We start from the raw sequence: 27,463 nt of genomic DNA on the forward strand, positions 1-27,463 counted from the left end.
TTTAAGTCAACTTCAGCCTGTTCTAAAACCCATGGTGGGATGGCAGGAGAGACAACTACCGAACTAATTTGAACTTTATCAATCCCAATTTCTTTTATTTTATTTAAAATTACCCATCCAAAACTATTCGTATTCTTTTTTTCTTTTTCCTGATAAGGTTTTAGCGTTAAATATGGAGGATAATTTTTGCTATGACCTTTAATATTCGCCCAATATGTTACTGCTATTTGTTCTCTTCTAATCTTCATTGGCATCTCACCCATCTCAACCTGTAGAGCCGAGTCTGGAGTTGTTTTCATTGCTCCGCAGCATAAACGATAAACGATAAATCGATTAATCGTACGATAAATTAAAGCTATCGACGTCATTTTAATTATCGGCACTATCGCCTCTTCCGACCTTTTTCTCTTTCAGCTAATGAGACTGAATGAAAAAGGGCCAATCTCAAGTGCTCTCCACCGACTCCTCCCTTCCTCATTTCCTTAGTATAAAGCCCAGCGCACACCACACGATCTTAGAGCTGTCGGCCGATTGTTGGCCCATTTTCAAAACCTGACAGGCCACACATTAGCCGACAGAAATCCTGGGTATAACGGTTCGATCGGGTTCGTTCCTGCCGTGTGGTGTCCAACAATGGGCACAAAATAATGGCTACAAGTCCAGTGAACTAATTTTAAAACCAGGTATTAATCAATGCTTTACTACAATCTACCTGCAATGCATATGGCTACTAGTGTCAGCGTAAAGTCCTGACTGAATGAAAATCATTAGAACCTATTTACGTCACGTTAACGAAGAACAGCTGAACAGTTACCGGGTTTGTCAACTGCGGTAGCAATTTCGCTCCAACTCCTCCCCTTGTCATTTCTATATTCTTTGCATGTTGAATAAACATTAATGTTGTTTCCACATATCATCTCGGGTTGCGCCGTGTCAGCTGTTTGGGATTCCCCGACGTAATTTCCCATCAGAAAACACGGAGGAGAATCTGCGCTTTCTGATCGGCTGCCTGTCACATTCAACAGGCTGCGTTAAGATCCCAGTCGGGAAAAACCCCTGATTTGGATCGGAGCGGCAACGACGATCTACCGTAACACACCACACAATCTTAGAAAGACCAACGTTTTAAGATTGTTGTATGGGGAAAAATAGGAGCAAAAAATCATGTAGTGTGAACTATTGCATCAGGTAGTCGATGTGCCTATTTTCTCTATTTAAATCTAATTATTACTGAAGGGCAACATAATATACACACTTCATAATCTGCAGTCTTTTGGTTGAATGCAGTATTTATTTCCACTTTGGCTTTATGTTGTTTAGTTTTTTTTTTCCCAAGTGAGTTTTTTGTTAATGGAGACCATTTTATTTTTGTTTTTGGTTGTTTTGTTTATCAGCTCAAGTGTTTAGTGTTCTTTTGAAAATAAAGTCTATCTATCTTTGGCAGGAAATCACATGCATTATTACATCATTTCCATTAAATCAGTGTAAAAACGTCTTCAAACAATATTATCGTTTATCGCAATAATTTTTGAGACAATTAATCGCTCAGCAAAATTTGCTATCGTGACAGGCCTATACACAACCAAGTGCAGGCAAAATTAAACCTGCTAATAAATTGTTCCAGTTTTAAAGAGTAGCACATGTTAATGGTTTGTGGTTTTGAACTTGCATGCCTTTCCTATATTCGTTAAATTTAGTCTAAATTGCTATCGCTATGGCTTCTGTCCCCCCTTGAACAGAGGAGTCTAGGTAGCCTGCTACAGTCAACATTAGGCCTAAGCTAAATACACCACGTGTGGAACTGAAACAATGCCAAACAAAGTTCATTTATACAGGTAACGTTATGCTCAAGATTTCACAATAGTGCGTAGTGACCAAGCTATAGTTACTGAAACAGGAGGATTATAACCATTTCATAAGAAGTTACCTCGATGTGTTTCTTCAAGTTGGACGGGGAGTTTTTGTAAGATAGAATTTCCACATCTTCGGGCAGGAATAACATACACTGCATACGCTACAACAAAATCTTTAACACCCATGAAAGAGTGCATTGTGTTTAAATAAGGCCATGGGCTCTCATCACCAGCTGGTGGTTCCCCTGGAGCCGTGTCCGACATAGTTGCAGTCGTTGTGGTCTCCGTCTCCTCCTCCATGTGGCTGCTGCTGATTGCGAGACTTGTTTTGTGTTTAATGGGAGAAGCGAAACAGGTGTATCCTATTGGAGGTGATGAACAAGCCCAGGCAAGCAGGCTACCGAGTTTGTTGCAGTCAATCAGTAGGTGGGGTCAAAACACTTGCGTTTCTCTCTCTCGCTTTTTTGTAACGAGTAACTAAACCACACATTGAAAATGTATCGGAGTAAAAGTATGCGATTAAGTTCGGAAATATAGTGAAGTAAAAGTGAAAGTCATCAAAAATTTTCATACTCGAGGAAAGTATGAAGTACTCCAAAATATACTTAAGTAAAGTAGTGAAGTATTTTTACTTCGTTACTATACAACACTGATCTTAACGCTTGATATTGTATTTTGTCTACCTTTTCAAATAACTTACTTGAAGCTGAATTATATAAAATACATCCATAATCAAAAATAGATTGAATTAATCCAATATAAACCGTTCTTAATGCTTTCCTATCAGCTCCCCATTCTCTGCCTACTAGACATCTTAAAATATTTAAGATTCTTTTACTTTTTACCACTATCTTATCTATGTGCATTTTCCATGTGAGTTTTTTATCAAACCATATCCCCAAATATTTAATTTCTTCTCTCCTTTCTATTATACTCCCCTAAAATTTAAGCTCCACATTACTACTCACTCTCTTATTTGAAAAAACAACAAATTTAGATTTAGATGTTGAGAACCTAAATCCCCATTCTAACGCCCATGCTTCTACATTATTTAATGCTTCCTGCACTTTCTGTGTTATATATTCAATGTTCCTTCCCCTTTTCCAAATGACACCATCATCTGCAAATAGCGAAACACCTAAGGATTTATCTATATTACTAAAAATATCATTAATCATTATATTAAATAACATAGGGCTTATAATACTCCCATGGGGAGTTCCATTTTCCACTTGATACTCTGAACTAATTTCCCCTTCTATTTTCACTCTTAACTTTCTTTCAGTTAAGAAATTTTTAATCCATCTAAACATTTTACCCTTTATACCTGTTAGTTTTAATTTAATCAGCAACCCTTCTTTCCACAACATATCATAAGCCTTTTCCACATCCAAGAACACTGCTATCACACTCTCTTTATTAACTTGAGCTCGTCTAACTTCATGTTCCAAACATATTGCTGGATCAATCGTACTTCTTCCTTTCCTAAATCCAAATTGGTATTCCTTTATCTTCCCCTTGGATTCTAAGAAATATACTAACCTATTATTTACCATTTTCTCCATAACTTTAATTAAAGCCACAAAGACAAAGTAATTATTTTGCTTGTATCATCATACATGTACCTGAGCAAAGAGATGTTATTAATCACTCATTTAAAAACATACAAAGAAAATATGTTAGAAATATAAAATAACAGAGGAAAACACTGTGAAGCCTCCCAAAGGAACAAAAAGTGTTTAACTGAAGCTCCTGAATGCTAAGAAACAAAAGTCCTTTTGCAGCTGTATAAAATACCAATATACTGTTATGAACCTGGTTGTGTAGAGCATGTACAAACACATTTTCACAGCAGAATTTTAACAATGACTTCTGAGGAACAAACATTTGGGAAAATAAAAATCTCTCTGCTGTTAGCTCTCAATCAAAATGTGATTTTGATTGAGATCTCAGTAATCTCAATAATATTTGAGTTTTCTTCCTTTCAAACAAACATCACAGCGTTCAATTTCTGGGCTTCAGACATGTGACTCGGATGCTGCAAGAAATTCTGATGGGGGTCAGGAAAAGACTGTATGGCTGGGTAGGTTATATTTAATTTATTCAGCTTTTTTTCTAGCATGGAAGTCCCACTGAATAAACCTATTTCCTGTCCAGGACTCAACACTAAGTTAGCTGCTAACAACATTAGCACTCTGGGGACAACCAAGCTAGGGGGTAAAAATAATAAATCTTACCTTACATGTGAACAGGGCCATGTAGAAACCTTTGAAGGGGCAGGGGTTCAAAGTTAAAAAGGGGCACATTGAACAAGATCTTAAAACACTGTACAGCAACATAACAACAACCCATAATACCTACATTTCTAAGTTACATCTAGTTAATTCAGCTATGGAAGACATGTAAAAGAATTGTCTTTTTGCCCTCCAGCGTTGTATGCATGCGCAAGATGTCTGTACGTAAACAATAACATGCATGATGTCTGTATTTATACATCATAAGGCAGTGCCTCACCAGCTATGAACCTCACCGCACATCACTGTTTCGCACCCACATGAATCTTCATGTGTTTAAGTAATTGTCTTTTCATCCTGAAACTTTTTCCACAGGTGTGAATACTCATGTGCCGAGTTAAAGTTCTTCTGTCCCTGTAAACGTTCCCACAGTTCCCACATGAGAAAGGCTTCTCTCCTGTGTGAATTCTCATGTGCTGAGTTAAAGTCCTTCTGTCCCTGTAACCTTTTCCACAGTTTCCACAAGAGAAAGGCTTCTCACCTGTGTGAATTCTCATATGATTATTTAAAGTTGTTTTCCAGGTGAAACTTTTTCCACAGGTCCCACAAGAGAAAGGCTTCTCACCTGTGTGAATTCTCATGTGCTGAATTAAAGTCCTTCTGTCACTGTAACCTTTTCCACAGGTTCCACAAGAGAAAGGCTTCTCACCTGTGTGAATTCTCATATGATTATTTAAAGTTGTTTTCCAGGTGAAACTTTTTCCACAGGTCCCACAAGAGAAAGGCTTCTCACCTGTGTGAATTCTCATGTGCTGAATTAAAGTCCTTCTGTCACTGTAACCTTTTCCACAGGTTCCACAAGAGAAAGGCTTCTCACCTGTGTGAATTCTCATATGACTATGTAAAGTTGTTTTCAAGGTGAAACATTTTCCACATGTCCCACAAGAGAAGGGTTTCTCACTTGTGTGAATTTTCATATGATTATTTAATATATCTTTTCGAGAGAAACTTTTTCCACATGTTCCACAAGAGAAAGGCTTCTCACCTGTGTGAATTCTCATATGACTATTTAAAGTTGCTTTCAAGGCGAAACTTTTTCCACATGTCCCACAAGAGAAGGGTTTCTCACTTGTGTGAATTTTCATATGATTATTTAATATATCTTTTCGAGAGAAACTTTTTCCACAAGTACCACAAGAGAAAGGCTTCTCACCTGTGTGAATTCTCATGTGAACATTTAAATGAACTTTTTTAGAGAAACTTTTTCCACAGGATCCACAGGAGAAAGGCTTCTCACCTGTGTGAACTCTCATGTGAACATCTAAATTGCCCTTAAGGGTGAAACTCTTTCCACAAGTCCCACAAGAGAAAGGCTTCTCACCAGTGTGAATTTTCACATGAACATTTAATATATCTTTTCGAGAGAAACTTTTTCCACATGTTCCACAGGAGAAAGGCTTGTCACCTGTGTGAATTATCATGTGCTGAGTTAACGTCCCTCTATCACTGTAACTCTTTCCACAAGCCCCACAAGAGAAAGGCTTCTCACCTGTGTGAATTCTCATATGAACATTTAAACTGCCCTTATTGGTGAAACTTTTTCCACAAGCCCCACAAGAGAAAGGCTTCTCACCTGTGTGAATTCTCATGTGCTGAGTTAACGTCCCTCTATCACTGTAACTCTTTCCACAAGCCCCACAAGAGAAAGGCTTCTCACCAGTGTGAATTTTCACATGAACTTTTAAATTACTTTTTATAGAGAAACCTTTTCCACAGGTTCCACAGGAGAAAGACTTCTCACCTGTGTGAATTCTCATGTGCCGAGTTAAATTCCCTCTTTCACTGTAACGCTTTCCACAGGACCCACAGGAGAAAGGCTTCTCACCTCTGTGAATTCTCATGTGAACATCTAAACTGCCCTTATGGGTGAAACTCTTTCCACAAGTCCCACAGGAGAAAGGCTTCTCACCTGTGTGAATTCTCATATGTACATTTAATTGGCCTTTATCGTTGAAACCTTTTCCACAGCTCCCACATGAGAAAGGCTTCTCACCAGTGTGAATTATCATGTGATAATCTAATTGAGCTTTTCGAGAGAAGCTTTTTCCACAGGTCCCACAAGAGAAAGGCTTCTCACCTGTGTGAATTCTCATGTGCTGAGTTAAATGTCCTTTTTGTTTGAAACGTTTTCCACAGATTGAACAAGTGAAAGGTTTTTCTCCTGTGTGAGTTTTCACGTGTACCATCAAGTTACGATTTCGAGAAAAGGTTTTATCACAAATTTTACAAGAATATAATTTTTGCTCTGCGTGAGCTTTCTTGTGCTTTTTTTGCTTTTCAGTGTAGGTTCTGCTTTTCTGCTCTTTGATGTTCTCAAATCTCTCCTTTTGTTTCTGTTCTTCCTTTCTCTCTTTTCCTGGGTCTTCAGAATTGCTGCCTTCCTGATCCTGGTTCTCATCCTCAGGAGAGCCATGAGAGATGAGTTGGTTCCTCTGTGGTTCTGTTTCATTGTGGATTCTTTGCACATTAAGAGGATTCACCAAAATGTCATCAGTCTCCTGTTTCAGCACAAGATGCTCTTCATCCTGACTGATGCAGAGTTGCTTCTCTTCCTCTTTGGACTCTTGATGTTCTGGTTCTTCTATATCTGAAGTGGACTTAGTCTCCTGGTTGCTGAATTCATTGAGAACCTCCTCCTCTTTACACACCCAGCACTGTGAGAGATCTGCACAAAACACAATACAAAAGCTTTTAAATGTGAGTAAAAGAAGGAAGTATTGATTTTAATCACTTAAAGCCTTTTCAAGTGATCCAAAGACTAAAATTACAAATGTATAATTATGAAAATGTACTTAACCACTTTAGTCTTTCTGACTGGAAGGGGTCAAGAAATCAGTCAAAACATACTATGGATCTCCAGGCGAGAAAGCAAGATGGCGATAATTAAACCTAGTGGCTCCAAGACAAAAATAGTTCAAACAGCAGCTTGATTTAGTCCTGTTATAGTTCCTTAGAGTCTTATACATAATTCTATGCTGAAAACATTTAATGCATAGAGCAGCTTGTTTTCTAATGCACATTAAAAAAGAAACTGAGCACTTTAAACCCTGTTGATGGTTTTGGTTTCATGTCTTCATTCCGATCCTCATTTGCATAAACATCTGTTCTTTATTACTGTAGCAACAAAAATTAAAGTTGTAAGCAACCTCGAATGGCCCATGCGCCTCAACAACGCTCTGGCGTATGTTGCAATGACAAACCCATCGGTGCTTTGCATTCCAATCAATTCTGCAAATCGCCACCAAGCAGAACATTGAGAAAGACTCTGTATTATGTTCAGTCAGGCTCAGTTCAGCTCCATTGATAAAGTTTTGGCAGAAACCAAACCTTCTTGACAGACGTTAAAGCCAATTCCTGTTTGGTGGAATAGAAGTAATTACTATCAAGTAAAGTCAGGTTTCCAAAACAAGAGAGAAAAGGAGAAAAAAGCAAGTGTTGATTTTTCACACAGTTTTTTCCAAGAGAGGTGGGTAGACTGCAGGGTTTCCCCCAGAAAACATGCTAAGCCCGGTGGGCGGGGCGCCGAGGCGGTCCACCGTGTTTTTGTATTAAAAGATATTAATTAGACAGTAAAAGTAAAAATATTACTGGATAATTATATGTTAAGGGAAAACATTGCCAGTGAAACGATATTTAAACCCACAACTAGTCTTAAAAACAACTAATCAAATAATACAAATAAAATTAATATCAATTATTTTCACTTCTGTTTAATACAAATTAAGTCAGCGGCTCCATAAGGTTCTTCAGGGGCCCATAAATGCTAATATTTTAACACAAACCACACATTCATAAATGTAACATTTGTTTATCCACATCATCAATGTTGCTGAATTTGATTGAATGGTTTCAGCATACATGAATTAATTTAAATTGTTTAACATTTAAATGTAAGATTTTAGGGAGCTGACAAGTTTACTTTCTTAAAGTTCAAAGAACAATATTCATAGTTAGATTGTTTTATTATCATTACAATCAGATGCTGTGAGTTTAATCTTTGAGTTTGAGCTCTATTTGTTCAAAAATACGAACAGAGCTTTGGAACGTGACGTCACTGCTCTATGCGTAGGGATATGAGCGCCATCTTGTGAGGCCATATACATAACCGAGAAAACCACTGTCTCACAGATATTTTGAATTTTTGAATCTAAGTTACTTGAAATTATTTAGCAATGGTTCGAACTTGCTGCGTTTTTGGATGTAATGTCCGATCACACGACCGAGACGGTAAAAAGATTTTAAAACAGACTTTAGTTTCACTGTTTTTCTGTCTGTCAACAACGCGAGTAGGCTAAACTATCGGAGCTAACGAAAAGGAGACAAATATCCCGGGTATCAGCGGTGAGACGTCCTGATGTTACCTTCTCCAAAATCCCAAGATATCTACAAGTTTGCTCCAGACATCTCCATTCGGGTGAGTGTTTAAATTCACTTTGTTGGTGTTGTGTCATAATCGTTTTATGTACAATAGTCCGAGTTTTGTCAGTGGATATCGAGGTTATTCCATTATTGTGAAGTAAACTATTTTACTAGTGTTATAAAATTTACAGCATTAATACCGATATGTGTTCTGATTTGTCCTCTTCAAGGCAAACCGACGTATGAAATATATTAGCTCAATCCAGGCTGAATCTGGGTCACTGCGAGGTAAACGCCACAACATCGGACCGACATGCGCGTCAATTAAAGAGGCAATACAGCAAGACCATGGTGGACCAACAAGTTACAGAGAAAAACTGTGTTTTCATGATTTACCCCAGAAGAGGTAAATCATAAAAACATAGTAGCAGAGGCTATAGAAGAGGAGCAAGTTGGACAGGCTGAGGAGGAAACCCCAGGAGAAGAGCTCAGCAAGGCTGCAGACTCTGAATATGACTTAAATTTTAATAGAGGATAGTGTGCCTCCTGTAATAGTATGAATTACCACTTTTTTGTATCAGCTGGTCACAAGGCGTTTATTTACAGGAGTGTTCGGTTCAGAAATGGACGGTCCCTATGTGAACCTCTGAGCGTTGAGGAGGGAGCGGTAGAGAACAGCTGGCCGGAATCAGCGTTCATAAATCGGATCAACCTTGAGCTAAACGCCCCTAACTCCGCGGAGCGCGGATATCCAATATCCAACTTGAAAACAACTTCACTGCGGTCGGTAACACAATGAAGACGCTGGAATAGTTTGTTTTGGTCTGTCGCTATACAAGATGGCGCCAAGCGACGTAAACGTCACACGCAGTGACGTCAGTTCCAAAGCTCTATTAGAAAACTGCAATTATAGCAGATTGTTTTTAGGTTGGCCAATTAAACTACTCCCCCTCTCCCAGATTAAATCTAACACAGAAGCTGTTAGAGATGCTGATGTTTTAAGCAGCAAGAGGTGCCCTAAGTCAGATTCTGCTCCAGGCCTCGTACAGCCTTGGACCGGCCCTGCATGAGGAGTTGAATCCGCTGCACTGCGCAGAAATGCGCAACAAACGGGAGATTTAATTAAAGGCTGCTAATGTGGCTCTGGTATCTCTGCCATTTGTGTCTGTTGAGTTTTTAGTATGCATCACAGAAATTGTTCTGGCTGCTCAAGTTTGTGGGACGAGTTTTTCGGATCTTCCTGCGGCCGCGCACATTAACTCTGGCTGACTAAGCACAAAGCATTTGATACGGTTTGATGCATTAAGTAACTGGAAAAATTATACTAAAAATAATAAAATAATTAGGGTTGTTGTAAACAAATATTTTAGTAATTGAGTAATCTATTGATTATTCTTATGATTAATAGAGTAATCAGATTTTAAAAAATGATAAAATAAAATATTGGTAAATCTGGCATAACACCATTGTTACTATCATATATTAATATCAGTCCAATGTTTCATTTTTGAGCTTCCCTAACAATTACTTTTTTGTAGTTTAGAAAATTAACCTGTAACAATAATGTCTCACTTTCTAAGTTAACCTGAAGAAAAGTTATACAAAGATCTGAAATTATATTAGCTACTGTACTAACCTTCATTATGCTGCACTACAAGCATATTATCTCCTGGACATGAAATATCATGTTTATACAATATAATTATTACATTCATACAATATAATTATTACGCTCATACAATAGATAATCATGTCCGTACAACTATCACCATGATAAGAATACTATTTTGTAGTAAATACATTTTTTGCACCATCAAGTTAAGAATATATAAACACGTCTCTTTAAATGTATATATCAGAAATTTTAAATTGACATTTGTGACTGTATCCAAAAAAGACCAGGGACATCCATCCATCCATCCATCCATTTTCTAACACCCTTGTCCCTAGTGGGGTTGGGAGGTGCTGGTGCGCGGGGTCACCCTGGACAGGTCGCCAGTCTGTCGCAGGGCGACACAGAGACAGTGCAATAATATTAGCCTGCATTATCTTTTCCTCTCAGGTTAGGGCGCTGCCTTGCTGCGCAAGCATTAGCTTTTTCCCTAAAATAAGTTTTTAGATATTTTTCTTAATTATTAGACATGTTTAGGACACTGAATGTAGGAAGTCCATGTAAGACAACATTCTAATGATAGCCCACATGCTACTGGCAGCATTTAGGTTTACATTAGCATTTTGGCTCATTTTAGATTATACACTAATTTTAACAAACTGAATGGTGCAAGTCCATGTTAGTCAACATGCTTGTGACTCTCCACAGGCTATTGACTACTATTTAGCTAAGCTTAGCATTGATGCTAATTGTTAGCATTGAATAGCATTGCTGGGTCCAAACTAACGGGCCCACTTTGGCAGGCCCCGATTAAATTTCTTCAGGAATTTTCTACTTCTGCTTAATATTTACAATTTGATCCGATTCCTTAAATATGTTTCCGAACACAACAATTATTTATCTGTCTAAAAACTCTCTTTAACCTGATAAATCAGTAAAACATGAAGGTTTTTCGTACCTATCCGGTGTAAGATGATCCTCGGTATCCGGGTAAAATCCATCAGTCTGCGCTGATCCTCCATCTCTTCCTCGATTTTAACGTTGATTTCTTTCCACTCTGTGAATGTTTCTCCAGCAGGAGTTACCTGCTCGTTGATAAACTCTCTCTGAGGCGGAACTGAAGACATTTTCACTGAAAACACCAAACCTGTTTTCACACCGTCTTCTAACAAAAGAAAAGCCAAGGCTGTCCCGCGTGCTCTGTTTTTATAGTTTGTGTGTTTCACTCTGACTGTACTGAAGAAACAGGAAATGATTTTTGGTTCCACTTTGAATTTTCTGCTGTGCTTCTTCTCTTTGTAAAAAAAATTACAAACTTTATTGATAGGTTTATTGTTAGTGGAAATTTAGAAAATAGTTTCTATTAGTTATATGTGTAAACTGGGGTTGTGACTCTTATTGTATGGTGGTAAAACATAACGCTTGCATACTGCTTGCTTGATAATTCAAGACCAAGTATACGTAGGGAGGGAATGTTTAGTGAGAATAGATCAGTCTGGAAAAAACACTGATGATGTTGTTGCAATAACTAATAAAATGCTGCTTGAGTGAAAATGACTTATGTCTCCTTGGTAACTAAGAGCGATAGCTCATTAGAGTAAACTTTCTTATTCATTTAAGTTTTTCCATTACTATTCGTTCAGTACCTCAGTTCACCTGAGTGAAACGCAGTATATAAAATAATTACACACAGACTAATGTTTTCAAGCTTTTTCAGTTAATTATTAAGTTTTATGTTTTTAACACATTTACTAAAGTTTTTTTAATAAAATGTTTATATTAAACTTCCAACGTTTAATAAAAACATTTTAAATCACAAACGTGACACAGAAGCACCTTCATGCTGCCACCTACTGACAAGAACCTGATACTACACCTACATTGTTTCAGCTGCAACAGATGTAGAAATCAGTGACTCGGCTATTTTTCTACAATCTGTGCTTCTGAATTCATTTCAGTGGATTTCATATGCTGGAGTATGTTTAAACAGTCATGTTCAATAACATGGAATCAGACCAGCAAATAAAAACATTTTATGTCAGAAATGTGGGTTTGAAGTCAGTTATCCAAAAGTTTCTGTTGTGAGACGGTTTTTTCAATTATATTCAAAATGTTCCAGTTAAATACAATACTCTAAACCACATGTGGCCTCACACTGTTTAACTTTAAAAATGAATCTGAACCTACAAACTATAACCTTATGTGCCGATATAATAACTGTACTTGTTAACCCCTAAACAGAAATACAAGGTTTTAAAACATCAGTCTATGAGTCATTATTCAAAGTACTGTATCATAGGTGTTTGGTGCCTTTCTATCCTAAAGAAAAAGATATAAAACTTCAGATAAAACAACAAGATATTAACATTTATGGAAAAACCTCACATAACCTTATATTAAAGCAGAAAGTACAGCGGCCTCCGTAAGAAAGGCTAACAGTATTCAAATATGCCGCATAACTGATCAGTACAGTATTGCGAGGGAACGCAAAATAAATTTTTCCCCATGTCCCCTAGAGGGCTCCGTAGAAAACAGAGGCAAATTATTTAGAACATTTTATATCACGCTTAACTGTCTAGTCCAGTGGTCCCCAACCCCCGGGCCGCGGACCGGTACCAGTCCGTGGACCAATAATAATGAAATATTTCTGTTTTATGTATTATTTGGGTCTGGAGGACCTTTTATTTTGAAAATCCTTTAACCGGATTCACTCGGTTACGTCTTGCGCGCCAACATTGAGCCACAAACAGCAAAATGAGTCAGAAACAGATCAGATGTTTTTGGAAAGTTTCTTTATGAAGGGAAAAGGCCCAGAGAAGAGACAGGAGGATGGATTTATCCCGGCAGGTGATTCCCACAGTCCAAGCTCTGCATGATATGGTGACCGGATGTTAATGAGGCAATGAAGCTTCAAACTGCTTCGCCACTAGAGACCAAGAACCCTGAGCATCAGCAACACTTCCGGTGTTATTGTCTCTCATCTCTCCCAGATGGACCGTCTGGCTGCAGAGAAACGAGCTCATGGCTCCTATTAGTCGTTATCGTGAGTTAAAATTTTCACGAAAGTAAAATGTTTGTTTTTGTGGTATATTTTGAAGGGATATGTAAACGTTACCATAGCGACCAGAGACAGAAACCGTTAGGGCAGCGGCGGAGACGAGGAGAGGAGTAGAGCTTTAGGTCTGGTTCACACGGCACGATTTTAGGATTGTCGGCCGATTTTCCAAACCTCTGTGACCACAGAGCCGATAAAAGTCCAACAGGTTCGGTCGGTTCGTGTGTCCAGCCACACGGCAGGAGCAACACACCACACGAACCGGTTCCAGAAGAAAATCCAGTAAAACCCCCAACATACCATACATGAATTTAGAATAATCAAACATGGATGACGATGTAGAAGCAGCAGTGATAGTTTGTGGCTCATTTTAAGAGATAATAGACGAAACAAATAGAAAAGGCGTTTGATAAAAGATGGCCGGAGCAACCGCTCTATTTGCTGCACTATGATTTGGAGGTGAGTTATGTTTTTTCGTAGTTAACAATTTAACTGAATAAACATAACCACATATAATAAACATGTATACAATGTGAATTTTTGCTTATATCTGCTTAACAACCCTGGTTGTAACAACTTGGGTTGTTATTCTGCCGTGAACCGAATTAATTTGTTTGTTATTGACTTTTACTCAATTAAATTTCTTACGTATACATCGCAAATTGTATTTTTATTATAGTTGATTATGTTGTTTTTCATCTCTCCTTATTTCTTTTGTTCTTCCTATAACTGATGGAGATATATAGACATTATTTATAATGTATAAAAGTATTGTTTATGTCATGTAATTAGCCATACATTCTTAAGAAAATGAAATAATAAAGACTTTATGGTATTCTTATTTAGTAATGTAATTAGATTAGTTGTATTCTCACCCCACGCCACTAGAGGCAGTAGCAGGCCCGAGAAGATGCGACTATGGAGCAAATTTAAAAGTACACCGAAAGCAATTTCTTCGGTTAATTGTATCATGTATAAATTTATTCAGACTGTATCACATAATTTATCATTTCACATTATTACCAGGGGAGAGCGCGAACGCAGTCCCCCACTACCATAAATTGTGCAGTTGAGATTCTCCCATGTGGAGAATTCACAGAGGTCAGATCGCCGCAGTGCAATGGCTGATCCTCACCCTGAGCGATCCACCTACAAGATCATGGAGTCGCTCCTGCCAGGTAAGTATGCTGTTCATTCCTCCGACTGACGATTAACAACTTCACACATCCGGTTCTGACTCACGGTGGGAAATTAAAATAAACCCTGAGTCACTTTAGGATTTAACATTTAACAAAACACATTCAGTAACTCATAGAAATAATAACAAATATGTAATAGAAATCAAAATAAACCAGAACATGTGCGGTTTAAAGCTCCCAAAATGCATTGCGATAGAGTGCTGAAGCGTTTTAATTTTAGCATTTAAAATGTATTTCGTCCCTCAAATTAACCTAAGCAACCTAAGTATATTCAGAGCTGATTACATCTACAACAACTAACTAATTTATATTAATATATCTAAAATGTAAAGGAAACCAAAACAAATGTTTATTTTGTATCAATAACGGCGTTAATGGCCGCTCTGCTGCTGCCACCTGCTGGTCAGAGCTAGGAATGACATTTAACGGAATAAACAAACTGAATGACAAAAGATACATTTTGTTTGATCTCAGTGGGCACCAGAGAGATTGACAGAAAATACTTAGAAGATACGTTTTTTAATTACGAAATTAACAGATGATAGTAAAATAAATGTTTATCATTTAACATTATTACCAGGGGAGAGCGCGAACGCAGTCCCCCACTACCATAAATTGTGCAGTTGAGATTCTCCCATGTGGAGAATTCACAGAGGTCAGATCGCCGCAGTGCAATGGCTGATCCTCACCCTGAGCGATCCACCTACAGGATCATGGAGTCGCTCCTGCCAGGTAAGTATGCTGTTCATTCCTCCTACTGACGATTAGCAACTTCACACATCCGGTTCTGACTCACGGTGGGAAATTAAAATAAACCCTGAGTCACTTTAGGATTTAACATTTAACTAAAAACAATCAGTAACTCAGAGAAATAATAAATATATTTTAAATAACTCAAAATGAAAAACTTAGAAAAACTCAGAAGTGTTAAAATTGTATACTTTTCAAGCTCTAACTTCAGAAACTTTCTTTAAGCTACAGCTAGCATAGCCTGACCTGAATGCTCGTGACTATCCACGGCCATAGTGACGAATGGCCGTGGATAAACGGTTTCACTGTAACTCTAAGTTGTTTCTCTATTAGCAAATTTAGCAGGACATACATGAATGAGTGATTAACAGCGTTAAGCCAAATCCCAGGCTGAACAATGTCAGTGAGGATGAGTACAGGCAATTAAAAATGTGTCCATCGTGGTGCAGCGTGATACCAGACAGAATGGGTCAGGAGAGGAACAGACCCATCAGACATCAGCGTCTCTTCATCCATCCATCATCTCCGGAGGCTGATACGGTGCAGAACATTTAGCTATGATTGATTAAGTTTCTTAATGTGATTTTAGTTGACTATTATGGTTTGATTATTTGCTTATTGTATAATAGTATCAGCCAAAATAATACAAATGGTGATTTAAAGAACAAACCATACTAATAGATTAACAGTAAATGCATAAATATTTCCTACTTTAAAGAGGTTTGTTAGAGCTTTCTATATGTTTTATTTAGAAATGTTGATATTTTGTTAATACATTGTTCAGTGGCCATTTAATGTATTATTTCACTATTATTTTATTAATGTGGTTATGTGATGTGTGTTATGTGAACATAAAAGTTCACATAACATAAAAGTTATGTGAACTTTTTTTGTTATTATTAGGTGATCAGTTACTCAGTATTTCAGTAGTTTACCAAATACTTCAAAATAAAATACAAAGAACATTGTTCCAGCAGGGGTGATTAAATAAATAGAATAATAAATATTCGTTCTTTGTTAAATTATGGCTCATCTTTTGTTTTCTCTTTTATTTGTATAAATATAGAACTCAGTCTGTTAAATGTTGATTGAAAAATGAATATTGACTTTATTAAAATTCATGCAATGTTAAAGAGGAAGCGATGGGCCCTGTGAACCAGGGCTGTTTATATATATGAAGGTTTTCCTGATTTACTCTTTGTTTCAAACAGAAGGTTTTATTCCAGTCTCTATGTTTATGTAAATCTATTCTGTCACACAGTCTTCTACTAAACAGAAAAAAGAAAAAGACCATCTCTGTTATACTTTATTATCTAAAATTATATAAAAAGTTTCAACAATTTTTCCATCTGAAATTCAATCCATATCATCAATACATGTTCTAAGCAGACAAATCATTAAAACCATGTCAAAGAAATGCATCCATTTCTCCAAATCATTGAAATAAAACAAAGTACAAAGGATAAACACACAATAAAGGTTTCAAAATTTTAGAAGTCTAAATCTTAAAGCATTCAAACTCATTGTTCTTTTAAGAGACAATTTCTTCCTTAGTCTCATTAAATAAAATGGAAATATAAAATTGCGAGAACAAAATGTGTCGGTTGCAATTATTCCACTTCCAAACAGCAAGTTACTGAGAATCTTACTTGAGGTTCACATTGTGCCATCAAACCTGCGTGAGTTCTCATGTAAACGGTTACATTTCTAATGAGTGAAACATTTTCTACAGGACCTCCAAAAGAAAGGCTTCTAACCCGTGTGAATCTTCATGTGATGACGTGAACTGGATCTACACACAAAACATTTTCCTCACTTTTCACTAAGGGTGCACCGATTGCAAAAGTGCAGACATGACCTGGTGGGCCGGTCTAATAGTCAAACCTCTCAACGGAGCAGAAGAGGACAGTGGGTGAGGTCAATAAAATTGGGGGATCAGATCGGCTTCACATGCATGTTTCTGCTGATCACCAATGTCCCAAAATTAAGGAAATCAACATAGATTAATCGGCTGGCTGATAAATCAATGCATAGCTACTACTCACATGTGTGAATTCTGATGTGAGAAGTTAAAAGGTATTTTTTAGTGAAACTTTTCCCACAGATCCCACAGGAGAAAGACTTCTCTCTTGTGTGACTCTTCATGTGATGAAGTAAAAATTACCTAAAAGGAAAAGATTTTCCACAGGTCCCACATGAGAAAGAATTCTCACCTGTGTGAGTTCTCATGTGAACATGTAAAAGGTGCTTTACAGCAAAACATTTTCCACAGGTCGCACATGAAAAAGGCTTCTCACCTGTGTGAGTTCTCATGTGAGTAACTAAGTGAGATTTATACAACCAATTTCTTCCACAGCTGCCAGAAGAGAAAGTCTTCTCACCTGTGTGAAATCTCATGTGAGCACTTAAAGTTTTTTTATGAGTGAAACTTTTCCCACAGGTTCCACAAGAGAACGGCTTCTCATCTGTATGAATTATCATGTGAGCAGTTAAGCTTTTTTTATGAGTAAAACGTTTTCCACAGATCTCACATGAGAAAGGCTTCTCTCCAGTGTGAATTCTCATGTGAATATTTAAACTTTTTTTATAAGTGAAACTTTTTCCACAAGTTCCACATGAGAAAGGCTTCTCACCTGTGTGACTTCTCATGTGATCAACTAACTGAGATTTAAACAAGCAATTTTTTCCACAGATACCACAAGAGATCACCTTCTCACCTGTGTGAAATTTCATGTGAGCAGTTAAACTTTTTTTATGAGTGAAACCTTTTCCACAGGTCCCACATGAGAAAGCCTTCTCACCTGCGTGAGTTCTCATGTGATCAACTAAGTGAGATTTATTCAAGCAATTTCTTCCACAGGTGCTACAAGTGATCGCCTTCTCACCAGTGTGAACTCTCATGTGAACAGTTAAACTTTTTTTATGAGCGAAACATTTTCCACAGGTCCCACATGAGAACGGCTTCTCACCTGTGTGAACTCTCATGTGACTAACCAAGTGAGGTTTCCTCCGGAAACGTTTTCCACAGTTCCCACAAGAGAAAGGCTTCTCACCTGTATGAATCGTCATGTGATCAAGTAACTGAGATTTAGACGCAAAACTTTTTCCACAGGTTGTGCACGTGTAAGGCTTCTCACCTGAGTGAATTCTTATGTGTCTGTTTAAAATGCCAATCTGATGGAAACTTTTTCCACATGCTGCACATGTGAACGGTTTTTCACCTGTATGAATTCTCATGTGATTAGTTAAACGACTCTTGTGAGAGTAACCTTTTCCACAAGTTGAACATGTGAAAGATTTCTTGGCCGTGTGAGTTCTCACGTGTATCATGAAGGAATTATTTCGAGAAAAGGTTTTATCACAAATTTTACAAGAATATAGATTTTGGTTTGGTTGAGTTTTCTTGTGTGTTTCTTTTTCTGAAGTCTCAGTTTTGCCTTTCTGCTGTTTGTTCACCAAAATGTCATCAGTCTCCTGTTTCAGCACAAGATGCTCTTCATCCTGACTGATGCAGAGTTGCTTTTCTTCGTCTTTGAACTGTTGATGTTCTTGATCCTCTTGTTTCTGTTTTATCTGCAGAGGTTCTGGTTCCTCTTGTTCCTGTTTTATCTGCAGAGGTTCTGGTTCCTCTTGTTCCTCTTTTATCTGCAGAGGTTCTGGTTCCTCTTGTTCCTCTTTTATCTGCAGAGGTTCTGGTTCCTCTTGTTCCTCTTTTATCTGCAGAGGTTCTGGTTCCTCTTGTTCCCGTTTTATCTGCAGAGGTTCTGGTTCCTCTTGTTTCTGTTTTATCTGCAGAGGTTCTGGTTCCTCTTGTTCCCGTTTTATCTGCAGAGGTTCTGGTTCCTCTTGTTTCTGTTTTATCTGCAGAGGTTCTGGTTCCTCTTGTTCCTCTTTTATCTGCAGAGGTTCTGCTTCCTCTTGTTCCCGTTTTATCTGCAGAGGTTCTGGTTCCTCTTGATCCAAACTGGAGTTTTCCTCTGGGTTGCTGAGCTCATTGAGAACCTCCTCCTCTTTCCAGCATTGTGGGAGATCTGGACAAAAAGACAAAACAAAAGCTTGAATATGTGAGTCAAACAATGACAAATTCATTAACAAAAATTAAAATAAAAATATTTTTCAGCAAACATGTGCGCTTTCATTAAAAAATAAAATCTCCGCCGCAGTTCATCTTTTTTAGCGATATTTTCTTGCCATTTGTGATATTAATTGGAAACGTGTTTTATGGATTTTCCGTAGAGATATTTAGTAGAAAGATGCGCTGTGAGAGTCTGGGGCTGTCCTTTTCACATTCTGCCAGTGAAAAGCTTTTTCACAGCTTGAGCACCTGGTGATCGCGTAGCTTAATCCACCGGATGGTTTGAGTTCTTTCATAATAGACGACCATGTATTTTATTTTTTTGGTAATATATTCCTCAATTTTTGGACTTTTGTGTACACTTATATGTGCTGTTATTATTCAATAATACAAAGTTTTGTTTGAGGGAAAAAAAAAAACAACAGAACTTAATAATAAATATAAGAATACGCTCTAAGAAAAACATAAATAAATGAATATTTTAAACACTTACTCATTAAGCTCTTACCAGTAGTTTCTTGTACTGATAGATTAGAGATTAGAGAGTCATGGATCTTAAACTTTGATTTTTTTATTTTTTTTAAGGTTTTGTTGGCTCTATTGGCCTTTAATAACAGTTTTTAGACACGAAAGTGGGTTACGACAGAGAGGGAAAACGTGCAGCAGAGGTCATAATCCTGGTCAGTTTTGAATAACTAATAAAATTAGAGAGGCCTCCTACAAAATTATGCATGGATACTATTTGCCAATCAGTATATGCAAAAAGTCAAAAAGGAAATTAACATAAAATGCTCACTATTTTCACCCCGAAACCTTTTTGGCTTTGCATTCATATAAAAAAAGTTTTGTGGAGATGTCGTTTATAATCGATAATATATAATATTTTGTTTTATGTTGAGACAATTAACCTTAGTTTTCACAATTGTTCGAGAAAAGATAACATATTTTTAATTAATGTTATTGTATTTTTAGTAAAGTTTTTTTAATCACAAATGTAAATTCAATAGAATAATTCCTCGTTTTGTGACTTTTAAAATTGAAGTAATTAACTAATTCCTGTTACTCTTTCAATCAATCCATCAGTCAATCAACCAAACATTAGCAAAGCAATATAGACGCTCAACAAGGCGTCTAAGTATTCATGTCTGTGGTCTCATCCGTATCAGTAAAACATGAAGGTGTTTCGTACCTATTCGGTGTAAGATGATCTTCGGTATCCGGCTGAAATCCATCAGTCTGCGCTGATCCTCCATCTCTTCCTCCATCTTTACGTTGATTTCTTTCAACTCTGTGAATGTTTCTCCAGCAGGAGTTACCTGCTCGTTGATAAACTCTCTCTGAGGCGGAACTGAAGACATTTTCACTGAATACACGGAAATATTTAGCTCTTCAAGCCACCGTCTAACAAAGGAAAAGCTCTGATTTGATCTTCCCCGCCTTCTTAATCTTTTTCTTCTTCTTTTTTATGGCGGTTGGCAAACAACTTATTGATGTGCATTACCGCCATCTACTGGAAAGGAGTGTGGATCGGGATGCTACATATATATTATCCCCCACGAATTAATAAAATGATAATACGAAGAAGAATAAGAATAATAATAATAATAATAATAATAATAATAATAATAATAATAATAATAATAATAATAATAATAATAATAAAACTTATATGCTTTTTAACAATTTCGTTTTCTTAAGGTAATTTAGTAAATAACAAAAATATTCAGAAATCTTCCCCGTGTTTCCGTGTGGCTGTACTGAAGAAACTGTGAACGATTCATAAGCTCCGCTTTAAATCAACTCATTTAAAATACAGTATTACTTAGTAAATTAAAATATTATTGAAGTGTTCATTTATTTTATTTTCTCTATTAACCCTATTACAACACAGTACTTTGAATAATGACTCACAGACTGATGTTTTAAAACCTTGTATTTCTGTTTATTTTAATTAATTTCTGGTTACATCTAATGAAGACTTGACATTAAATTAATAAAAACATTTTACTTCATAAATGTAGGCTTAAAGAGAACAATGCTTATTACCTGCTTGATTTGAGTAACCAAAGATACCCTTGATCTCAATACCACATTTTCTTTCATATTTTAATTTATTGAGTATGAATAGATCTGCTTAATTAGAACAAAACACGTACAGTTATTATATCGGCACATAAGGTTATAGTTTGTAGGTTCAGATTCATTTTTAAAGTTAAACAGTATGAGGCCACATGTGGTTTAGAGTATTGTATTTGACTGGAACATTTTGAATATAATTGAAAAAACCGTCTTACAACAGAAACTTTTGGATAACTGACTTCAAACCCACATTTCTGACATAAAATGTGTTTATTTGCTGGTCTGATTCCATGTTATTGAACATGACTGTTTAAACATACTCCAGCATATGAAATCCACTGAAATGAATTCAGAAGCACAGATTGTAGAAAAATAGCCGAGTCACTGATTTCTACATCTGTTGCAGCTGAAACAATGTAGGTGTAGTATCAGGTTCTTGTCAGTAGGTGGCAGCATGAAGGTGCTTCTGTGTCACATTTCTGATTTAAAATGTTTTTATTAAACGTTGGAAGTTTAATATAAACATTTTATATAAAAACTTTAGTAAATGTGTTAAAAACATAAAACTTAATAATTAACTGAAAAAGCTTGAAAACATTAGTCTGTGTGTAATTATTTTATATACTGCGTTTCACTCAGGTGAACTGAGGTACTGAACGAATAGTAATGGAAAAACTTAAATGAATAAGAAAGTTTACTCTAATGAGCTATCGCTCTTAGTTACCAAGGAGACATAAGTAATTTTCACTCAAGCAGCATTTTATTAGTTATTGCAACAGCATCATCAGTGTTTTTTCCAGACTGATCTATTCTCACTAAACATTCCCTCCCTACGTATACTTGGTCTTGAATTATCAAGCAAGCAGTATGCAAGCGTTATGTTTTACCACCATACAATAAGAGTCACAACCCCAGTTTACACATATAACTAAAAGAGACTATTTTCTAAATTTCCACTAACAATAAACCTATCAATAAAGTTTGTACTTTTTTTTACAAAGAGAAGAAGCACAGCAGAAAATTCAAAGTGGAACCAAAAATCATTTCCTGTTTCTTCAGTACAGTCACAGTAAAACACACAAACTATAAAAACAGAGCATGCGGGATAGACAATTAATGTGGAGACAATCTCACTTAAAAATAAACATTTAAATGAAAAGCTAAAACTACCAGAATAAGATTATTTCTTCAAAGTGTTTCAGCTAAATCCATTTGAAATGTTTTTTTAACAAAGCTGCTAAATTTACAAAATGTCACCCAGCAATAATTACTGCGCGTTCAAACAGCAAGTTACTGAGAATGTTGATACTTCAGGTTCAAATTATGCCATCATGTGCTCTGTGCTCTCTCATATGAACAGTTAAATTGCTAATCTGAGACAAACTTTTTCCACACGTCACACAAGAGAAAGGTTTCTCACCTGGGTGAGTTTTCATATGAAAAGTAAATTAGGTTTAGACAGGAAAGGTCTTCCACAAATCACACAAGAAAAAGACTTCTCAGCTGCGTGAGCTTCAACGTGTTGAGAAAGATAAGATTTTTGAGAGAAACTTTTTCCACAGATCTCACATAAAAAAGGCTTCTCACCTGTGTGAATCCTCATGTGACTATTTAAACAAAATTAGTTACCAAAATGTTTTCCACAGATCTCACATAGAAAAGGCTTCTCACCTGTGTGAATTCTCATGTGCCCGGTTAAATGTCCTTTTTGACTGAATTGTTTTCTACAACTTGGACATGAAAAAGCCTTCTCACCTGTGTGAGTTCTCATGTGCTGAGTTAAAGTCGTTCTTAGACGGTAATTCTTATCCACAGTTCCCACATGAGAAAGGCTTCTCTCCTGTGTGAATTCTCATGTGCTGAATTAAAGACCTTTTTTCACTGTAACATTTTCCACAGGTTCCACAAGAGAAAGGCTTCTCACCAGTGTGAATTCTCATATGAACAGTTAAATTATTTTTATGGATGAAACTTTTTCCACAGGTCCCACAAGAGAAAGGCTTCTCACCTGTGTGAATTCTCATATGAACATTTAAAGTGAATTTATGGGTAAAACATTTTTCACAGGTCCCACAAGAGAAAGGCTTCTCACCTGTGTGAATTCTCATATGTACATTTAATTGGCCTTTATCAATGAAACCTTTTCCACAGCTCCCACATGAGAAAGGCTTCTCACCTGTGTGAATTCTCATATGATTATTTAATTTATCTTTTTGAGAGAAACTTTTTCCACAAGTACCACAAGAGAAAGGCTTCTCACCTGTGTGAATTCTCATGTGATTATTTAATTTATCTTTTTGAGAGAAACTTTTTCCACAAGTATCACAAGAGAAAGGCTTCTCACCTGTGTGAATTCTCATATGAACATTCAAAGTGTATTTATGGGTAAAACATTTTCCACAGGTCCCACAGGAGAAAGGCTTCTCACCTGTGTGAATTCTCATATGTACATTTAATTGGCCTTTATCGTTGAAACTTTTTCCACAGCTCCCACATGAGAAAGGCTTCTCACCAGTGTGAATTATCATGTGATAATCTAATTGATATTTTCGAGAGAAGCTTTTTCCACAGTTCCCACATGTGAAAGGCGTCTCACCTGTGTGAATTCTCATGTGATAAATTAAACCATTTTGTTGTCTGTAACTTTTTCCACAGGTCCCACAAGAGAAAGGCTTCTCACCTGTGTGAATTCTCATGTGCTGAGTTAAATGTCCTTTTTGTGTGAAACGTTTTCCACAGATTGAACAAGTGAAAGGTTTTTCTCCTGTGTAAGTTTTCACGTGTACCATCAAGTTACGGTTTCGAGAAAATGTTTTATCACAAATTTTACAAGAATATAATTTTTGCTCTGCGTGAGCTTTCTTGTGCTTTTTTTTCTTTTCAGTGTCAGTTCTGCTTTTCTGCTCTTTGATTTTCTCAAATCTCTCCTTTTGTTTCTGTTCTTCCTTTCTCTCTTTTCCTGGGTCTTCAGAATTGCTTCCTTCCTGATCCTGGTTCTCATCCTCAGCAGAGCCATGAGAGATGAGTTGGTTCCTCTGTGGTTCTGTTTCATTGTGGATTCTTTGCACATTAAGAGGATTCACCAAAATGTCATCAGTCTCCTGTTTCAGCACAAGATGCTCTTCATCCTGACTGATGCAGAGTTGCTTCTCTTCCTCTTTGGACTCTTGATGTTCTGGTTCTTCTTTATCTGACGTGGACTTCCTCTCCTGGTTGCTGAATTCATTGAGAACCTCCTCCTCTTTACACACCCAGCACTGTGAGAGATCTGCACAAAACACAAAACAAAAGCTTTTAAATATGAGTAAAAGAAGGAAGTATTGATTTTATTCACTTAAAGCCTTTTCAAGTGATCCATAGGCTAAAATTACAAATGTATAATTATAAAAATCTACTTAACCACTTTAGTCTTTCTGACTGGAAGGGGTCAAGAAATCAGTCAAAACATACTATGGATCTCCAGGAGAGAAAGCAAGATGGCGATAATTAAACCTAGTGGCTCCAAGACAAAAATAGTTCAAACAGCAGCTTGATTTAGTCCTGTTATAGTTCCTTAGAGTCTTATACATAATTCTATGCTGAAAACATTTAATGCATAGAGCAGCTTGTTTTCTAATGCACATTAAAAAAGAAACTGAGCAGTTTAAACCCTGTTGATGGTTTTGGTTTCATGTCTTCATTCCGATCCTCATTTGCATAAACATCTGTTCTTTATTACTGTAGCAACAAAAATTAAAGTTGTAAGCAACCTCGAATGGCCCATTCGCCTCAACAACGCTCTGGCGTATGTTGCAATGACAAACCCATCGGCGCTTTGCATTCCAATCAATTCTGCAAATCGCCACCAAGCAGAACATTGAGAAAGACTCTGTATTATGTTCAGTCAGGCTCAGTTCAGCTCCATTGATAAAGTTTTGGCAGAAACCAAACCTTCTTGACAGAAGTTAAAGCCAATTCCTGTTTGGTGGAATAGAAGTAATTACGATCAAGTAAAGTCAGGTTTCCAAAACAAGAGAGAAAGGGAGAAAAAAGCAAGTGTCGATTTTTCACACAGTTTTAACCAAGAGAGGTGGGTAGACTGCAGGGTTTCCCCCAGAAAACTAGCTAAGCCCGAGGGGCACCGAGGCGGTCCACCGTGTTTTTGTATTAAAAGATATTAAGTAGACAGGCTTCAAGGTGTAGAAGTTGTATCAGTTCTGCCATTATGCTTAGCTAACGGAAACGAGTGTTTGTGAGACGGCCACGGACGTGGTAGCCGCGCTACTATGTAGAATGGGCATCAGCCAATGAAAAGCGGCCCCTGTGGTAAGGTCCATTCCCAGTCAGATGTAAATCAACAACTCGCTCATCCCCCACCTGGTTCCAATGGTTCTTTTGTTTGGAGTGGAATGGTGGGAATGATCAGGTCATTTCCTTTGAATTAGGTACAAAACAAATTTCCAGATGCTTGGTAGCTAAAGTTGTAACCTTCACCTTCAGTTCAGAGTTAATTTTTTCTACTTTTGGCAATGATGAAGTCTTTCACCCTTCCTTCAAACCATTTATTTTCTGTCCAGAAACCGAGAACCATTGTTGTCATTGTCACTGGCATGAATTTTGAGTGGATAGTTTTAAAACAACTTACCCACTGTTAAAATTACATGAGTTTTAACAAACTCAATATTCGCTTTTCAATCAACACTTAACAGACTTATACATTTATTATTTAATGATAAGAGCCATAATTTAACATAGAACGAATCTAAACAATAATAAAATATAAGATTAAACACAAAACATAAAACTAACCATAAACTAATAGTTTTAGTTGGTTAGTAAAACTAATCATTTTAAGCGCAAACTTTAACCAGTACTTTCTTAAACTGGTGAAGTAGAGATGAGGGAGTCACGAAACACAAACTGTAATTTTGATATTATTTAATGAATATACTATTCATTATTATTGGCTATTGTCCAGGTCAGAGTTCATCATTCTAAGTATTTATTTATTCATTGTTATTTATTTCCGGCGGGAACTGATTTGATATTTCTGAGTCTTTCACTTTGAGTTCAGGGTCGCCCCAAAAAATTTCCTACATTGTTTCTCGCTGTTTTTAACTCTACTGAGTGAAATTTAAAGGTTTTTCGTACCTATCCGGTGTAAGATGATCTTCGGTATCCGGGTAAAATCCATCAGTCTGCGCTGATCCTCCATCTCTTCCTCCATCTTAACGTTGATTTCTTTCCACTCTGTGAATGTTTCTCCAGCAGGAGTTACCTGCTCGTTGATAAACTCTCTCTGAGGCGGAACTGAAGATATTTTCACTGAAAACACGGAAATTAGTGATGTTACGTGATGTGCCGAGGCTTCGAGGCGTGTGTCGAGTAATGGAGGGGGCGTTTCCGTAAAGCGCGTATCGAGGCTTGCTTCATTTAGGGGAGGAGCCGAAAACGATGACGTCCGAAGCCTCGCTGCCTGGCTGTACCACGTGACTGCTTCGGGAAGTGGCTCAGATGTTGGCGCGGGGTTTGACAGCTTTAGAAACCCCACAGGCTCCATTCAAAATGTTGGTTGTTGTAGGCGAGTTGCGGTCAATTGAGAGAGTGGATAGAGTTTTGATAGTTTGGATAGCAGAGTTTGGATAGTGGTTATTTAGTTTGAGACAGTTAATTTGGTGTTTGGAGAGTTTAGGAGAGAGAGAGATAGGAGATTTAGGAGCGCGAGGACAGGATAGGAGTAGGATGGAGCCGGCGAGAAAGAGGAGGATTTCCCCTATGTGGGAACATTTTGATTTGATAAGCCCTAACAAGGTAAGGTGAACTGAACATTTGCAGATGCATTAGGTTTGCTTATGAGGAACTGTATTTTTCACTGTTTCTTATTTTCTGTAAAGGTGAGGTGTTTATTGTGCTCCAAGGAGTTGGGGTACAATAATAACACCTCATCCATGTAGTGTCAAAAAAGAGAAATCGTTTGAAACCAAAAACTGTGGAGAAATTGTTGTTTCTTAATAAAAATGCATGAAATCATCCAAGTTACACAAGCATTAGCCTATTCACTACCCCCTCCCTAGTTCCACAAGCACTTTCACTGTCCTCTGCCTGATTAAGCCCATGCCATTTTTCTAGAGTCACAGAAAAACTTTATTACACAACATGCCATATCACATGACACTACTATTTTGGGAATAATTACACACAGAGGATA

General features: G+C 37.1%; 5 protein-coding genes and 2 non-coding genes across 21 annotated transcripts in view; 1 reads left to right on the forward strand and 6 right to left on the reverse strand.

Annotated features, from left to right (window-relative positions):
* The window catches only part of LOC116733108 (gastrula zinc finger protein XlCGF57.1-like), a 36,377-nt gene extending 9,871 nt beyond the window's left edge, over window positions 1-26,506 (reverse strand). Inside the window, exons 1-4 of one of the 3 annotated variants that reach the window (XM_032583834.1) lie at window positions 26,407-26,497; window positions 5,721-6,812; window positions 4,713-4,964; window positions 3,836-4,544 (exon numbers count right to left, since the gene is read on the reverse strand). In XM_032583834.1, coding sequence (XP_032439725.1) covers window positions 4,390-4,544; window positions 4,713-4,964; window positions 5,721-6,812; window positions 26,407-26,482 — 1,575 coding nt within the window. In that variant the 5' untranslated portion in view covers window positions 26,483-26,497 and the 3' untranslated portion in view covers window positions 3,836-4,389. Of the gene's footprint in view, window positions 1-3,835; window positions 4,545-4,712; window positions 4,965-5,720; window positions 6,813-22,948; window positions 24,545-26,406 lie in introns of those variants that run through there. The other 2 variants (XM_032583833.1, XM_032583835.1) reach the window with 2 other exon arrangements.
* The window catches only part of LOC116733095 (oocyte zinc finger protein XlCOF6-like), a 778,765-nt gene that overhangs the window by 714,965 nt on the left and 36,337 nt on the right, over window positions 1-27,463 (reverse strand). The window lies entirely within an intron of this gene.
* The window catches only part of LOC116733104 (gastrula zinc finger protein XlCGF8.2DB-like), a 570,370-nt gene that overhangs the window by 515,803 nt on the left and 27,104 nt on the right, over window positions 1-27,463 (reverse strand). The gene's annotated exons all lie outside the window — the stretch shown is intronic.
* Window positions 1-27,463, forward strand: part of LOC116733103 (immunoglobulin superfamily member 3-like) — a 919,724-nt gene that overhangs the window by 489,077 nt on the left and 403,184 nt on the right. The gene's annotated exons all lie outside the window — the stretch shown is intronic.
* LOC116733131 (butyrophilin-like protein 8) overlaps window positions 1-27,463 on the reverse strand; it is a 766,651-nt gene that overhangs the window by 325,033 nt on the left and 414,155 nt on the right. The window lies entirely within an intron of this gene.
* Window positions 14,197-14,359, reverse strand: LOC116733536 (U1 spliceosomal RNA). The gene has a single exon (XR_004342059.1). It is a non-coding gene; the product is annotated as a U1 spliceosomal RNA (small nuclear RNA).
* Window positions 14,950-15,112, reverse strand: LOC116733513 (U1 spliceosomal RNA). Its single transcript, XR_004342038.1, has one exon. It is a non-coding gene; the product is annotated as a U1 spliceosomal RNA (small nuclear RNA).

This window comes from Xiphophorus hellerii, chromosome 14, assembly GCF_003331165.1.
Source record: "Xiphophorus hellerii strain 12219 chromosome 14, Xiphophorus_hellerii-4.1, whole genome shotgun sequence".
In the NCBI taxonomy this organism is placed as follows: domain Eukaryota; kingdom Metazoa; phylum Chordata; class Actinopteri; order Cyprinodontiformes; family Poeciliidae; genus Xiphophorus; species Xiphophorus hellerii.